We start from the raw sequence: 15,613 nt of genomic DNA, 5'->3' as shown, positions 1-15,613 counted from the left end.
TTAAGATGAGATTTAAGGTTCATTTAAGGGAATTAAGATGAGATTTAAGGTTCATTTAAAGGAATTAAGATGAGATTTAAGGTTCATTTAAAGGAATTAAGATGAGATTTAAGGTTCATTTAAAGGAATTAAGATGAGATTTAAGGTTCATTTAAAGGAATTAAGATGAGATTTAAGGTTCATTTAAGGGAATTAAGATAATATTTTAAGGTTCATTTAAGGGAATTAAGATAATATTTTAAGGTTCATTTAAGGGAATTAAGATAATATTTTAAGGTTCATTTAAGGGAATTAAGGATATTTTAATGTTATGTAAATCTGTTTATTGTTTATTTTCCTGAGGTTGTGTTTGTAATGTAGTTCACACTAGCTTACTTTACTCGCCCAGAGGACGACCAGTTCTCCTGTCCCAGTTCCCAGTCCTTACCCCCCCCACCCCCACCCCAGTACAACCAGTCCATAGCCCCCAGTACAACCAGTAAACACTCCACTCCCCAGTACAACCAGTCCCTACTCCCCCAGTACAACCAGTCCCTACTCCCCCAGTACAACCAGTCCCTACTCCCCCAGTACAACCAGTAACCACTTCACTCCCCCAGTACAACCAGTCCCTACTCCCCCAGTACAATCCCCCAGTACAACCAGTAACCCCTCCTCCCCCCCAGTACAACCAGTAACCCCTCCTCCCCCCAAGTACAACCAGTAACCCCTCCTCCCCCCCAGTACAACCAGTAACCCCTCCTCTCCCCCAGTACAACCAGTAACCCCTCCTCCCCCCCAGTACAACCAGTAACCCCTCCTCCCCCCCAGTACAACCAGTAAACCCTCCACTCCCCCAGTACAATCAGTCCCTACCCCCAGTACAACCAGTCCCTACCCCCAGTACAACCAGTCCCTACTCCCCCAGTACAATCCCCCAGTACAACCAGTAACCCCTCCTCCCCCCCCAGTACAACCAGTAACCCCTCCTCCCCCCCAGTACAACCAGTAACCCCTCCTCCCCCCAGTACAACCAGTAACCCCTCCTCCCCCCCCAGTACAACCAGTAACCCCTCCTCCCCCAGTACAACCAGTAACCACTCCACCCCCCCAGTACAACCAGTCCCTACTCCCCCAGTACAACCACTAACCAGTACACCCCCAGTAAAACCAGTCCCTACTCCCCCAGTACAACCAGTAACCACTTCACTCCCCCAGTACAACCAGTCCCTACCCCCAGTACAACCAGTCCCTACTCCCCCAGTACAACCAGTAACCACTCCCTCCCCCCCAGTACTGGCAGTACAAGCTGCGGAACACCAGCCTGGGGGAGGAGTACTGGGGCGACCTGGACCCCCCCCTGACGCCCCTCCAGATCACCTTCACCCCGACCCAGGTCATCGTTGCCAACGTCGTCTGCACCGTCTTCCTCATTGTCAACACTGCTATCGTCAGGAGGTCAGTCCCCCCCCCCTCCTCAGGGTGGCTGATGGTTTAATCTGGGTATTCTGAGTGTTTATTGGTTTAATCTGAGTGGCTGATGGTTTAATCTGGGTGGCTGATGGTTTAATCTGGGTATTCTGAGTGTTTATTGGTTTAATCTGAGTGGCTGATGGTTTAATCTGGGTATTCTGAGTGTTTATTGGTTTAATCTGAGTGGCTGATGGTTTAATCTGGGTATTTTGAGTGTTTATTGCTTTAATCTGAGTGGCTGATGGTTTAATCTGGGTATTCTAAGTGTTTATTGGTTTAATCTGAGTGGCTGATGGTTTAATCTGGGTATTCTGAGTGTTTATTGGTTTAATCTGGGTGGCTGATGGTTTAATCTGGGTATTCTAGGTGTTTATTGCTTTAATCTGAGTGGCTGATGGTTTAATCTGGGTATTCTGAGTGTTTATTGGTTTAATCTGAGTGGCTGATGGTTTAATCTGGGTGGCTGATGGTTTAATCTGGGTATTCTGAGTGTTTATTGGTTTAATCTGAGTGGCTGATGGTTTAATCTGGGTGGCTGATGGTTTAATCTGGGTATTCTGAGTGTTTATTGGTTTAATCTGAATGGCTGATGGTTTAATCTGAGTGGCTGATGGTTTAATCTGGGTATTCTGAGTGTTTATTGGTTTAATCTGAGTGGCTGATGGTTTAATCTGGGTGGCTGATGGTTTAATCTGGGTGGCTGATGGTTTAATCTGGGTATTCTGAGTGTTTATTGGTTTAATCTGAGTGGCTGATGGTTTAATCTGGGTGGCTGATGGTTTAATCTGGGTATTCTGAGTGTTTATTGGTTTAATCTGAGTGGCTGATGGTTTAATCTGGGTGGTTGATGGTTTAATCTGGGTATTCTGAGTGTTTATTGGTTTAATCTGAATGGCTGATGGTTTAATCTGAGTGGCTGATGGTTTAATCTGGGTATTCTGAGTGTTTATTGGTTTAATCTGAGTGGCTGATGGTTTAATCTGGGTGGCTGATGGTTTAATCTGGGTATTCTGAGTGTTTATTGGTTTAATCTGAGTGGATGATGGTTTAATCTGGGTGGCTGATGGTTTAATCTGGGTATTTTGAGTGTTTATTGGTTTAATCTAAGTGGCTGATGGTTTAATCTGGGTATTCTAAGTGTTTATTGGTTTAATCTGAGTGGCTGATGGTTTAATCTGAATATTTAATGGTTTAATCTGAATACTTAATGGTTTATTCTGAATACTTAATGGTTTATTCTGAATACTTAATGGTTTAATCTGAATACTTAATGGTTTACTCTGAATACTTAATGGTTTAATCTGAATACTTAATTGTTTAATCTGAATACTTAAAGGTTTAATCTGAATACTTAATGGTTTAATCTGAATACTTAATGGTTTAATCTGAATACTTAATGGTTTAATCTGAATACTTAATGGTTTAATTTGAATACTTAATGGTTTACTCTGAATACTTAATGGTTTAATCTGAATACTTAATGGTTTACTCTGAATACTTAATGGTTTAATCTGAATACTTAATTGTTTAATCTGAATACTTAATGGGTTAATCTGAATACTTAATGGTTTAATCTGAATACTTAATCATCATAGTTAGAGTTAAATGACTTACACATGTTCTTCGCTTGGCTGATTCGCCTTTTCTCAGTGGCTTTTTACGATACTCGTATGAGGTTTTCAGTGGTTCGCCAGTGTCATTTCCAAGAGTCTTCGATTTGATAGTAGTAGTAGTAGAAGTAGTAGAAGTAGTAGCAGTAGTAGAAGTAGTAGTATTAGTAGCAGTAGTAGAAGTAGTATAAGTAGCAGCAGTAGTAGTAATAGTAGTAGTAGTAGTAGTAGTAGTAGAGATAGTAGTAGTATAAGTAGCAGTAGTAGGAGAGAAGTAGTAGTGGTAGTAGTAGTAGTAGTAGTAGCAGTAGAGGTAGTAGGTAGTAGTAGTATAAGTAGCAGTAGAAGTAGTAGTAGTAGTGGTAGTAGTGATAAGTGTCTCCAAGTATGAAAAGTATCCATGTCATTTCTCTAGATGAAGGAAGGCTGGCTTCCACTACTCAGTTCCAGCAATATGTCCAATCTCTCTCTCTCTCTCTCTCTCTCTCTCTCTCTCTCTCTCTCTCTCTCTCTCTCTCTCTCTCTCTTCTCTCCCAGGCCTTCAAATAGAGCCCTTCCAGTGTGTGTGTGTGTGTGTGTGTGTGTGTCACAGAGAGAGAGAGAGAGAGAGAGAGAGAGAGAGAGAGAGAGAGAGAGAGAGAGAGAGAGAGAGAGAGAGAGAGATGTAGCTGGTTCCCCCTTTCCGGCAGAGTGAGCGAGGGTGTACGTCACTTGGGATCCCTGGCTCTCTCTTTATTCGTAATGTGCCTCGTCACCATCTTCACCTTCCTCAACTCCGACTCATGTACGTATTCATCCTCCTCTTTTTTTGGGGGGCCAGATGAGTGAGTGAGGTTTCTGTGGCTCTGTCCGTCCGCCATCTGCCATCCCTCCTCTCTCTCCCTCCCTTTCCCCCTCCTCTCCCTTTCTCCCTCCCCTTTCTGTCCTCTTAAAGCTTTGCTTTGTTATGTTGTTAAAGTCGAGAGAGACCTCGACGTGGCTTGGACCTATCTGATGTCCAACTTCCTTTCGCTGCTTGTGAGTGTGGCGTTTCTCTCTCTCTCTCTCTCTCTCTCTCTCTCTCTCTCTCTCTCTCTCTCTCTCTCTCTCTCTCTCTCTCTCTCTCTCTCTCGACGAGTCCGCTTCCGTGTGTCAAGTGGGGAGGGAAAGATAAGGCGTCCTTGTTTAAAAGTGTGTTTGTTAGTTTCACGCTTCACCATAACTCACTTGGCATGAGTTATATTTGTATGTGTGGGGATGATCCCGGAGGCTGTATGTGCACATAGCCAAAAAATTACCTTAACTATTTTGTGTTGGACGATACGACATGTACACACAGCCAAAAAAGTACCTTAACTATTTTGTGTTGGACGATACGACATGTACACACAGCCAAGAAAGTACCTTAACTATTTAGTGTTTGACGATACGACATGTACACACAGCCAAAAAAGTATCGAAACTGTTTTGTGTTTGACAATACGACATGTACACACAGCCAAAAAAATACCTTAACTATTTTGTTTTTGACAATACATGTACACACAGCCAAAAAAGTACCTAAACTATTTTGTGTTTGACAATACGACATGTACACACAGCCAAAAAAGTACCTTAGCTATTTTGTGTTGGACAATACATGTACACACAGCCAAAAAAGTACCGTAACAACTTTGTATTCGACAGTATGACATATTAGACCATGGCATCTGACAAGTGCTTTAGGGTCTTGTTACACATCAGTAGACCTGATCTCTTGAGGTATAGAATAGGAGTGGCATTTCGTCTCATGTATCATAATAAATGTTTCTCTGTAATGTTATCTGCATGGTTAAGTGTTGATAAAGACGATGGGCTAAGTGTGTATATCAAGTGCTGATAAAGACGATGGGTTATGATCATTGTAGACTATCCATGTTTAATCATAGATTAAGAACATTGTAGCGTCAGTGTTGTGGTGTGAAACGCATTAGTCTGTTTACGCTTATCTTCGGAAAAGTATCAAATACGCTTATGTAAACTGTATTGCGTATCCGTTGAGCTTGAAAGTGGACGAAAGGGCCCTTTCGTACGTTCTGCTCTTTCCTGTTTTATCTGCCTGTTCTTCTCTGCTTTACTTGATGCTTCTGCTATATTGTGATTGCTTTGGGTACTGCTCGAGTCCAGAGTATTTTAGAATTAGATGAATTCATTTGCTACTTAGATGGTAGACTATATAACAATTTAGACACTAGATTGTAATTGTCTTTTAAGCTTTTACCAATTAGATGTAGTCAGTAAATTTTTTGATTGTGCTGATACAGTATTTTGACTGTGCTGTGTATATACAGTGTGACCACTTCCTTTGCCTGAACAGCTTTATCCTTTGAAAGTGTTGGTTTATAATCTGCTTTCGTGCACTGAAAATTATCTTTGTCATCTGACTGTACACAGATGCTCAGCGAAATGTTAATGTAATCTGTCTTTATATAGACACAAAATCAATGTAATATAACGCAGAAGTTTCTTTTAATGTAATCTGACTATATGTATTTAGACACATAGGAAAAAGATCATGTAATCTGGCTTTACATAGAATGCATTATTTCATTTAAGGTTGTATATGAAGGTATTGGAATGTTCTTGTTATGATTAGAACTTGTTATAACGATAGTCTTTTGTTACATGACTCAGAGTGTGGTGGCATATGCAGAGCATCAGAGTTGAGAGGAACAATGTGGCTCCGGAAGCCTGCACATGGTCTTGGGAAGAGGATTGGGTGTGTGAGTCTATTCGGGTTGGAGAGGCTTGGCAAGTGACAAGTGAGGGAGTTGCCTATTTGCTGTGACTAAGATGGCTTGAGCATGAGTGTGAACAAAAGAGAATTTGTAGGAATTAGAGATTTCACATACCTGGAAATAGACGTAGAAGTAGATGGAACCATGGGATATTCACTTAAGCCATAGGAGAGAGAGAGAGAGAGAGAGAGAGAGAGAGAGAGAGAGAGAGAGAGAGAGAGAGAGAGAGAGAGGGCTCATCTGCTGGGTGAAATGAGGAGTCTTTGGAAAGACTGGTCATTGTCTCTGAGGGCAAATAATGGGTATGTTTGACGGTATAGTCAATCCGACGGTGCTATAATGATGTGAGGCTTAAACCTTTGGTGAAATAAAGTACGGAGGAGTGTGGATGTATTGGAAATGAAAGAAATGAGGACTATATGTGATATGAGCTGGGCTGTGTGAGTCAGTAGTGATAGGCGGAGAGAGAGAGGTGTGGTAGTAAGAGGAATGTGGTTGAGAGAGCTGAAGAGGGTGCACTGAAATGGTTTGGACAAATGGAGATGATGAGTGAGGAGAGGTAGATGAAGAGGATCTATATCTCAAAAGTGAAGGAGAAGAACAAGGAGGCCGGGGATGAAATGGAAGGATGAAGTGAAAGATGGTCCGAGTGATGGAGGTGTGTGGCGTGCATGGGACAGAGCGAATTGGAATGATGTGATATACGGGGGGAAACGTGCCGTCTTTGATTGAATCAGGGCATAGGAAGTGCTCAGGGGAAACCAGGGAAAGGTCTGTAGGATTTGGCAGGGGATAGAGAGTGGAAATTTGAATAAGGGAGACCGCCCTTTTTGCCTGTACCTAATGCTAACTCTCTCTCTCTCTCTCTCTCTCTCTCTCTCTCTCTCTCTCTCTCTCTCTCTCTCTCTCTCTCTCTCTCTCTCTCTCTCTCTCTCTCTCTCTCTCTCTCTCTCTCTCTCTCTCGGGGCTCATGAGGATGGTCTGTGTGTATGGTGTGGGAGGAGGGTAGGACGCCACATAAGCTGGGGTCTGTGATTCTAGAGCACTTGGGTATACTCTGAGACCTCGCGGACGTCTCGCCAAAGACCCTGAATAAGCGGAGGTGTTTAAGTTGTTCGTTGGCCGTGCGTGCGTGCGCTGCAGCACACACACACACACACATCATATCAAACTCACTTTTGGAAACATTTTCCATTATAGTTCCTGTATATTGCAAGTGAAAGGCTTGCGTGGGATAATGCACATTGGAGTTATGTGATATACAGGGAGCGACGTGCTGTCAGTAGGCTTAACCAGGGCACTTGAAGTAGTCAAAGGGAGGGAAAAAACCCATAGAAATGTATCTAGGCGGCTTAGCTGTTCCTGAGGCTACCTCCCTACGCAGTAGAGAGAGAGAGAGAGAGAGAGAGAGAGAGAGAGAGAGAGAGAGAGAGAGAGAGAGAGAGAGAGTATTTAAGGAGACTTTCCCTCCACCCAACAGGGCAACTGACCTTCTTCATCATCACTATGATCATCGTGGCCATTATGAACGGTAAGTCAACTTCACAGAAATTTCAGTGTTTTAAAAGCCTTTCCTTCTCTACCTACACCCACTTGATAGCCACAATCATCACAGGTAATGTCATCTCCAGTCCTGCTCTCTGGTTAACGTATGTGAACTGTAGAATAACATGTTGAATTGGGAGGTTATTTGCCAATGGCAACATGGGAAGAAAACATTGAAGTTTTATCACATTTCTCATTGGTTTCCCCAGCTCAAGAAACTTGAGTTTCAAAATGCCATTTTTTATTTGCCATTTCATTTTCCCATTTTTTAAGGTGTTTAATGAGATATCTGTGAGATCGTTCTTTTAGGGATGTTTCTCAATAGGGTTCATAGAGTTTTTTTTCCCCCCCTTCTTTTAGGAGTGCAAGAAGAGTCTCTGGTTGTTTGTTTATGATTATATTCCGTGTTGTCTGATGTCCCTGGATCTACAGACGAAGGAGGACTTTATAGAAACCATTAATGATTCAGGGGTCGTGGTATGACTTGACATTGTTTATATCCTTCTTGACAATGATGGGATTCCTTTAGGAATTGATCGTGCTATTAAGAAATTTATATATATATATATATATATATATATATATATATATATATATATATATATATATATATATATATATATATATATATATATATGAGGCTTATAGAAAGCAAATTTAGGATTTCCATGATAGACTGGAGGATATAGGTATTCCTTATATACTTGAGTTACCAAAGGGGTGAATTGTAGTGTTTAGAATTTTGAATGAAGAAACCCCGAGTGAGATTTAGAGAAAGATATCAGTAATAATTACGTTATTACACTGTTAGATTTGACTAGGTTACTATCCCCCCCCCCCCCCCATTCGCAGGTACCACACAGGTTCGAATTAACGTAGACCATATGTTCAGTGCGAGAAAAAGAAGTGCGAGAATGGACATTCAGAGTTAGGAAGAGAAGAAGGTCAAGTGGTTTTAGAGTGGAGGAGACAGACTTACGAAAGCAGCACCTCATCCATGACCTGGCATACATCAGGAAGGGCAGGAGGATTAACAAATGCTCTGTAACTGGAGGCTTCTGGCGGGAATTGTATTGCACGAAAATCGACGGATGAGTGTATTCTTAGAAGCATTAGCTTCTTGGTGGATTATACCAGAGGCATTGGGTTAAGGTTGTGTTCTGCAGTGGTATACAAGGAGAGAACTAGTGAACTAGGAAGACACAAGGTATGGTATTACTGAGGGAGTGGTATAGATAATGGAACCACAGTGGTAGAGGCAGTGGGCTGTGGTACTGCCTTCATTAGTGTAGTCAGGAACGTCTATTAACTCTCCACTGGGAAAGACAACGTAATATATTCAAGGAATTTACAGTAGCATTTACATCAGGAAATATAAGACTTTAAGTAGTGGTACTGAAGAGAATTAAGGCCATCAGTGTAGTCTTAACGATGAAAGCAGCAGAGTGAATCGTTGAATTCAAATTTTCAAATGTAACGGCTTTAACGGTCGCCGTACTTCGAAGACCCCATGTCGCCTAACGGTTTTAACGGTCTTCCTTTTTTTTTCCCCCATCCTTTCTTTTTCCCCTTCTAGTCTGCATGGCAGTTTTCCAGGGCTCCTCCTACGGCCTGGCAGGGTTGTTCCCTTCCTTGTGCATGAGGAGCATGGCCTCTGGCCAGGCCATCGCGGGCGTCTTCACCTCCCTGGCCCGCATCCTATCCCTCCTGGTGGGGGAGGAGCCAGTGACCAGTGGCCTCGTCTTCTTCTCCATCGCTGATGGCTTCCTCCTCCTCACCATGGCGGGGTACATTTACCTCACGAGAACTGTAAGTTTTTGAAATTAAGCCACTGTCTCCCGTCGAGGCCCCTTAGCTAACCTTGTGGGCCATTGTTGGTGGAGGTTTGAGAAAGAGGTGCATTCCAGCGTCTATGCGATCATAATATGTTTTCTAAGGTTAGGAAGACGACTGGCTATTGCCTCTATAACGCACCGATAGATTCAAGAGAGCATTCAACTGTTTAACGGTCTATAGACGCTCTAACTCCTCTGTGATATAGCATCCCGAGTCCATCAACTGTTTCAGCATCTATAGACTCTCTAACTCCTCTGTGGTATAGCATCTTGAGTCCATCAACTGTTTCACCATCTATAGACGCTCTAACTCCTCTGATATAGCATACTGAGTCCAATAGATGATTAGGTGGTACTTTTACGTGATGTTTTATCCAAAATGTTTTATAATCTTATACTTCTTCACCTTGAATTGAACTTCTGTCCCTAAAGAATGATCATTTTGTATCATCTATACAATTTGGCAGTAAAGGCATCTTTTATCTTGTTATTCTCAGTGTTAAGCTGGTGTTCATCATATTTCTTACAGGGGTATTACGCCAGGGTGAAGAGCGGGCTGAACCCAGAGACCAGAAGTTATTGCGTCTCTTATTCGATTGTCCTTAAGAAGGTGAGTTAGCCTGCAGGCTCCGTGGGTAAGTATGCCAGTGTTGCTGTTGAAACACTGTAGTGTTTGCTGATGATGCACGTGTGCCAGTGTTGCTGGCGAAACACTTTGAAGTGTTGGCTAAAATCTTATGTTTTGCAGAAATTTTTTTACTTCTCTCTCCTTTATTCAGTGTTCGAGTGTGTTTACATTTGAGTTGTACTTGTGATATAGTTGGTGTTTCTTATGTGTGACGCAAGTGTTGTTATTTACACACTTGCGTGTTAGTAGACAAACATATGTGTTGTGCTGGTTCGTGTTGTAAGTTGTAGGTCGTAATAGACTCTTGTGTTGTTAGTGTTGTGTATATATGTCTGTATTGCCCCAATTGAGCTCTCGGGTGTCACACAGCCTTAGTCACACTTGTGTGACGTGTTACTGACATGCGTGGTGTCACGCTTAAGCTGCTGCCGTCACACACACACACACGTAACACCGTCACACACACACACACACACACACACACGTAACACCGTCACACACACACACACACACACACACACGTAACATTTTCACACATACACATACGTAACACCTTCACACATACACACACACACGTAACACTGTCACACATACACACACGTAACGCCTTCACACATACACACACACACACACACACACGTAACACCGTCACACACATACACACACACACACACACACACACACACACACACACACACACACACACACACACACACACACACACACACACACCTACCTTCACACATACACACGTAACGCCGTCACACATACACACATAAAGCCGTCACACGCATCCATGTGTCTACACTGACCCTGGTAAGTGGTGGGAGTAACAGGCCATTTCTGCCCGACGCGTCGTGATCTCCATGGTTACCAGTAACCTGGAGGGAGGTACAAGGAGCAGTGGAGGTAAGGTCTCCTAGTATCACACACATTAGCCTTTAGATAGATGCCCAAAATGGGATGTTTTCGTAGCTAACATCACCCCCCTTGCTGTCTTTAGATAGATGCCCAAAATGGGATGTTTTCGTAGCTAACATCACCCCCCTTGCTGTCTTTAGATAGATGCCCAGAATGGGATGTTTTCGTAGAGCTAACATCACCACCCTTGCTGTCTTTAGATAGATGCCCAAAATGGGATGTTTTCGTAGCTAACATCACCCCCCTTGCTGTCTTTAGATAGATGCCCAAAATGGGATGTTTTCGTAGCTAACATCACCCCCCTTGCTGTCATTAGATAGATGCCCAGAATGGGATGTTTTCGTAGAGCTAACATCACCACCCTTGCTGTCTTTAGATAGATGCCCAAAATGGGATGTTTCGTAGAGCTAACATCACCACCCTTGCTGTCTTTAGATGCCCAAAAATGGGATGTTTTCGTAGCTAATAACATCCTGATGTATTCAGCTAAATCCCCAATTGGGATGTTTCAATCCCAAGCGGGATTTTTCATGCCCAAATGGGATGTTTCGTGGCCAACCTCATCCTGATGTCTTCAGCTAAATCCCCATTGGGATGTTTCAGTCCCAAATGGGATGTTTTTGTGGCCAACACCATCCAGCTGCCTTTCGCTGCATCCCAATTGGGATATTTCAATCCCAAAGGGGATGTTTCAATCCCAAATGGGATGTTTCGCAGCTAACACCATCCAGCTGTCTTTAACTGCATCCCTAAACGTGTCTGTTGGCCTGCATAGCTTCATGATGTGGGCCCCCCATCCCCCCCCCCCCCATCCCCCGTTCGTAGCCCCGACAGTTTGGGCAATTTGGGGCATTTGTGTTTGGGGTCTATTGCTGGGGGTAGGTTTCGCCCCTAATGCATGCTTTGGAGGTTCTCGTCCCTCCCTTTTGGAGGCACAGATTTCGTTTTTTGAAGGCTTCGTGAGAGAAATAGTTCTACTCTGTGGTACCTACAACCTCTATATAGAAGTTGTGGTCCCTACAACCTCTATATAGAAGTTGTGGCTTGATTGGATAGATAACAGTAGCCGCTGGGCCTGGTTGTATCTGGTTGGACGAAGGGGTTCGAACAAGGAGCTTAAAGACCTGGACTGTATCACTGCACTGTACAGCAAGTATGTGTTATCTCTACATCTACATGTGTGTGTCTCTTACTAGAGACTAGTACATCTGTCTCCCTAACTTGTACCTTGTACACCTGTTTGTCTAATTAGTACCTTGTACACCTGTTTAACTAACTAGTACCTTGTACACCTATTTGTATAACTAGTCCTGTACACCTGTTTGTCTAACTAGTCCTGTACACCTGCCTGTCTAACTAGTACCTTGTACATCTGTTATATCTTACAGGTGCACTGTACAAGCCATTTCTCCCATTGAATCTTTGCTTTTCAATCCTAATTCTTACTTGTACCCATGTACATCCTCTCATGTACGACTCTATTCAGGAATTTCACTAGTGACCTTGGAGTACCAGTGTCTTTTACGAGCCACTAGTGACCACACACCACCCTTTTCTGGTAGAGGTGTAGTCCTCCACCTGGTCTCTGGTAGAGGTGTAGTATTCCTCCTTCTGGTAGAATATACACCACCCTGGTCTCTGGTAGAGGTGTAGTATTCCTCCTTCTGGTAGAATATACACCACCCTGGTCTCTGGTAGAGGTGTAGTCGTCCTCCACCTGGTAGAACATACACCACCCTGGTCTCTGGTAGAGGTGTAGTCGTCCTCCACCTGGTAGAACACACATACACCACCCTGGTCCCTGGTATAGGTGTAGTAGTCCTCCACCTGGTAGAACATACATACACCACCCTCGTCCCTGGTAGAGGTGTAGTCGTCCTCCACCTGGTAGAACATGCATACACCACCCTCGTCCCTGGTAGAGGTGTAGTCGTCCTCCACCTGGTAGAACATGCATACACCACCCTCGTCCCTGGTAGAGGTGTAGTCGTCCTCCACCTGGTAGAACACACATACACCCTCGTCCCTGGTAGAGGTGTAGTCGTCCTCCACCTGGTAGAACACTGCATACACCACCCTCGTCCCTGGTAGAGGTGTAGTCCACCTGGTAGAACACACATACACCACCCTCGTTTCTCCTGCAGGTGTGGCTGATGGGGTTAACCTTCGCTGGGACGTTGTTCGTAACGCTAATGGTGTACCCAGCCGTGCTGGTGTACATCACATCCGTGTTCCCAGAATCTCAGTGGACCGAAGTCTACTTCCAACCCACCATTACCTTCCTCCTCTTCAACGTGGGTGATTGGCTAGGCCGAGAAGCCCCACGTCTGGTCAAATGGGTTGGTACCAACAAGTTCTTCCACCCCTTTTTGTATCTTTTTCCATTTTCGGTTTTTTTTTTACTTGGCCTTGTTATCTATATCAAGGTCACCTTTCGTTCTGCCTCGTCTTGGTTATTCTGTATGTGATTCTGGTTCACCTCCGTGCATCAGACCATCTTTGGAATGCGACGTGGTCTCCACTTGTAAGTAACTGCAGGGCTTCCTTATTTTACTCCCCCACCACTCCATTTCAGCATCATCAGCAAACATATTCACGTTCGAGTCGGGTCATTTCTGGTAAGTCATTCACATCGGGCGAAATAGCGATGGTCCTTGAACAAAGGACCCCCCCCCCCCCTGTGGTACTTATCTATGAGAGATAAGAAGAGCTTCTTTATCCACTTCGTAAACTGCGAGGAATGGCACTCATCTCCAAGCTGATGAATGACAAGGTTAGATTTCACAGTCACTTGTGGCGTTGCTGACAAAGATGCAGGGGTCGAATGCATACACAAATAGATAGATAGGACAGTTATTGGTGTGTGTGTGTGTGTGTGTGTAGAGATTCATCCATCACCTCACGTTATTGATGTGTGTGTGTGTAGAGATTCATCTATCACCTCACGTTTTTGGTGTGTGTGTGTGTGTGTGTGTGTGTGTGTGTAGATTCATCTATCGCCTCACTCATCAATGATATACCTCCTCCTTGCCAGCCAGGACCCCATGGGCCCCTCCTCCACGTGATGGGATCAGCGCGCCTCGTCTTCGTTCCCCTCCTCATGCTGTGCCACGGGAAGGACAAGACCTTCCCTACCGTTTTCGACCATGACGCCTTCTACATCGTCCTCTTGTTCCTCTTCGCCTTCACGAACGGCTACATCAGCACCTTGACGGTTATTTACTACCCCTCGTAAGTCGTAGATAGTTGGTTCTGTGGTGGTCCTCGGACCTAGGTCCCTTTTCAGACCATTTCACTTCGAAATGAAGTCATGAGATGGACGGAGGTAGCGCCTTAAGTTCGTTTAGAGTGTGAGGTGTGGACCCCTTGTTTTCCCAAGTGTTAACACACCTGTAGTTCATGACCTGGGCTCATGGCGTCTATGGTCATGTTGCCTAAGTCTTTACCCATCTGTAGTTCATGACGTGGGCTCATGACGTCTGTGTCCCTCTTCTTACCGAAGGGTTTACCCATCCGAACACTGACACAAACCCGAACATTATTCATTCACTGTGCCACACTTGTGTTGCACAGCCTCCCTCCCACATAATTGTGGAGGCTTGATTCCTTACAGCCCTCACTCCCTCCCACTTGTACGTAACACAGCCACTTTTACTCAAAAGCTCCCCTTTATTCCCTTCCATTCAAGGTCTTTCTGTACTGTTTACATTGTTTTTTACAGATTCCAAAGGATTTTCTTCTTTTAAAGGTAATTTCTTTAGAATATTCAGTTAATGTATCAGAATATCCAATATATGTCGAATATCCAGTTCATATATTTCCCCAGCATCATTAAGTGTTCGCCTCCAATGTTGTCTTTTCTCCTCCATCAGGTTGTTGGAGAGTGGCGAGTTGGAGGTCGGAGGAGCAATAATGGCAGCCATGTTGGGCGTTGGAATGGTGTCGGGGTCCCTATTGTCCGTGGCCCTGGTTGCTCTGTGGGGGCCTGTGTAGGAAGGACCAAACCACCACACCCTCCCTTCAGGAGGAAGAAGGTCGAGTCGGGTGGAGAAGAGAGAGTCTTGAGGAGGAAATCGAGGAGGGTGAAGGGCGGCCCTTGAGAACCAAGGGGAGGGCCGTCCACTAGAGCGACAACAACTGCACTTGGAAAATATTTTCACCCTCCGCGGGTTGAGGAGGGAACGGACGTTTACCAAGGCCCCCACAGAGCTAAGCTGTAAGGCTTGAGGAACCTTCAGACAACAGCGACGAGCGCACACGCCACAGCGCTGGGTTGACATCAGACAGTGGAAGACGGGGATATATATATATAATATATATATATAAAATATATATATATATATATATAATATATAATATATATATAAAATATATATATATATATAAAATATATATATATATATATATAAAATATATATATAATATATATATATATATAATATATATATATATATATATATATATATATATATATATATAAAAAAATATATATATATATATTTTACCCCAGCAACATGATGCAGCGGTACGCCACTTGCCTGCATTTGAGAATTTGAGCCCACAAAATCTAGCACAGACCTTCGCCAAGGTGACCCCTTACAGTCAAACATCTCCACATCAAAGGCTCTCTTTAGTAGTGACATACGACCAGCCATTAGCATCCACAATACCCGTCTTCCGCAAGACTTTCACCACCTCTCCTCTTTTCACTAAACCATTACCCAGAAAGCTTCTTGTGCGTCTTCTCCCCCCACATAACAGCCTCACTTTCACTCATTCCTGGAAACGTTGCCAGTTCATACCTAGACACTCAATACATTCACTTCCATCTTGTTTCATGGAACATGCCTTGTAACCTCTTACATA

General features: G+C 43.7%; 1 protein-coding gene across 5 annotated transcripts in view; it reads left to right on the top strand.

Moving 5' to 3' along the window:
* LOC139747986 (equilibrative nucleoside transporter 1-like) overlaps positions 1-15,089 on the top strand; it is a 177,951-nt gene extending 162,862 nt beyond the window's left edge. For 2 of the 5 annotated variants that reach the window (XM_071660508.1, XM_071660509.1), the window contains 8 exons: positions 1,274-1,437; positions 3,752-3,846; positions 7,299-7,349; positions 8,940-9,172; positions 9,728-9,808; positions 12,892-13,086; positions 13,782-13,978; positions 14,620-15,089. In XM_071660508.1, coding sequence (XP_071516609.1) covers positions 1,274-1,437; positions 3,752-3,846; positions 7,299-7,349; positions 8,940-9,172; positions 9,728-9,808; positions 12,892-13,086; positions 13,782-13,978; positions 14,620-14,740 — 1,137 coding nt within the window. In that variant the 3' untranslated portion in view covers positions 14,741-15,089. Of the gene's footprint in view, positions 1-1,273; positions 1,438-3,751; positions 3,847-7,298; positions 7,350-8,939; positions 9,173-9,727; positions 9,809-12,891; positions 13,087-13,781; positions 13,979-14,468 lie in introns of all 5 variants that reach the window. The other 3 variants (XM_071660512.1, XM_071660511.1, XM_071660513.1) reach the window with 3 other exon arrangements.
* Positions 15,090-15,613: the final 524 nt, after the last annotated feature.

The sequence above is a fragment of the Panulirus ornatus genome, chromosome 71 (assembly GCF_036320965.1).
Source record: "Panulirus ornatus isolate Po-2019 chromosome 71, ASM3632096v1, whole genome shotgun sequence".
NCBI classification, from domain to species: domain Eukaryota; kingdom Metazoa; phylum Arthropoda; class Malacostraca; order Decapoda; family Palinuridae; genus Panulirus; species Panulirus ornatus.
This window is presented reverse-complemented; position numbering and strand designations above follow the sequence as displayed.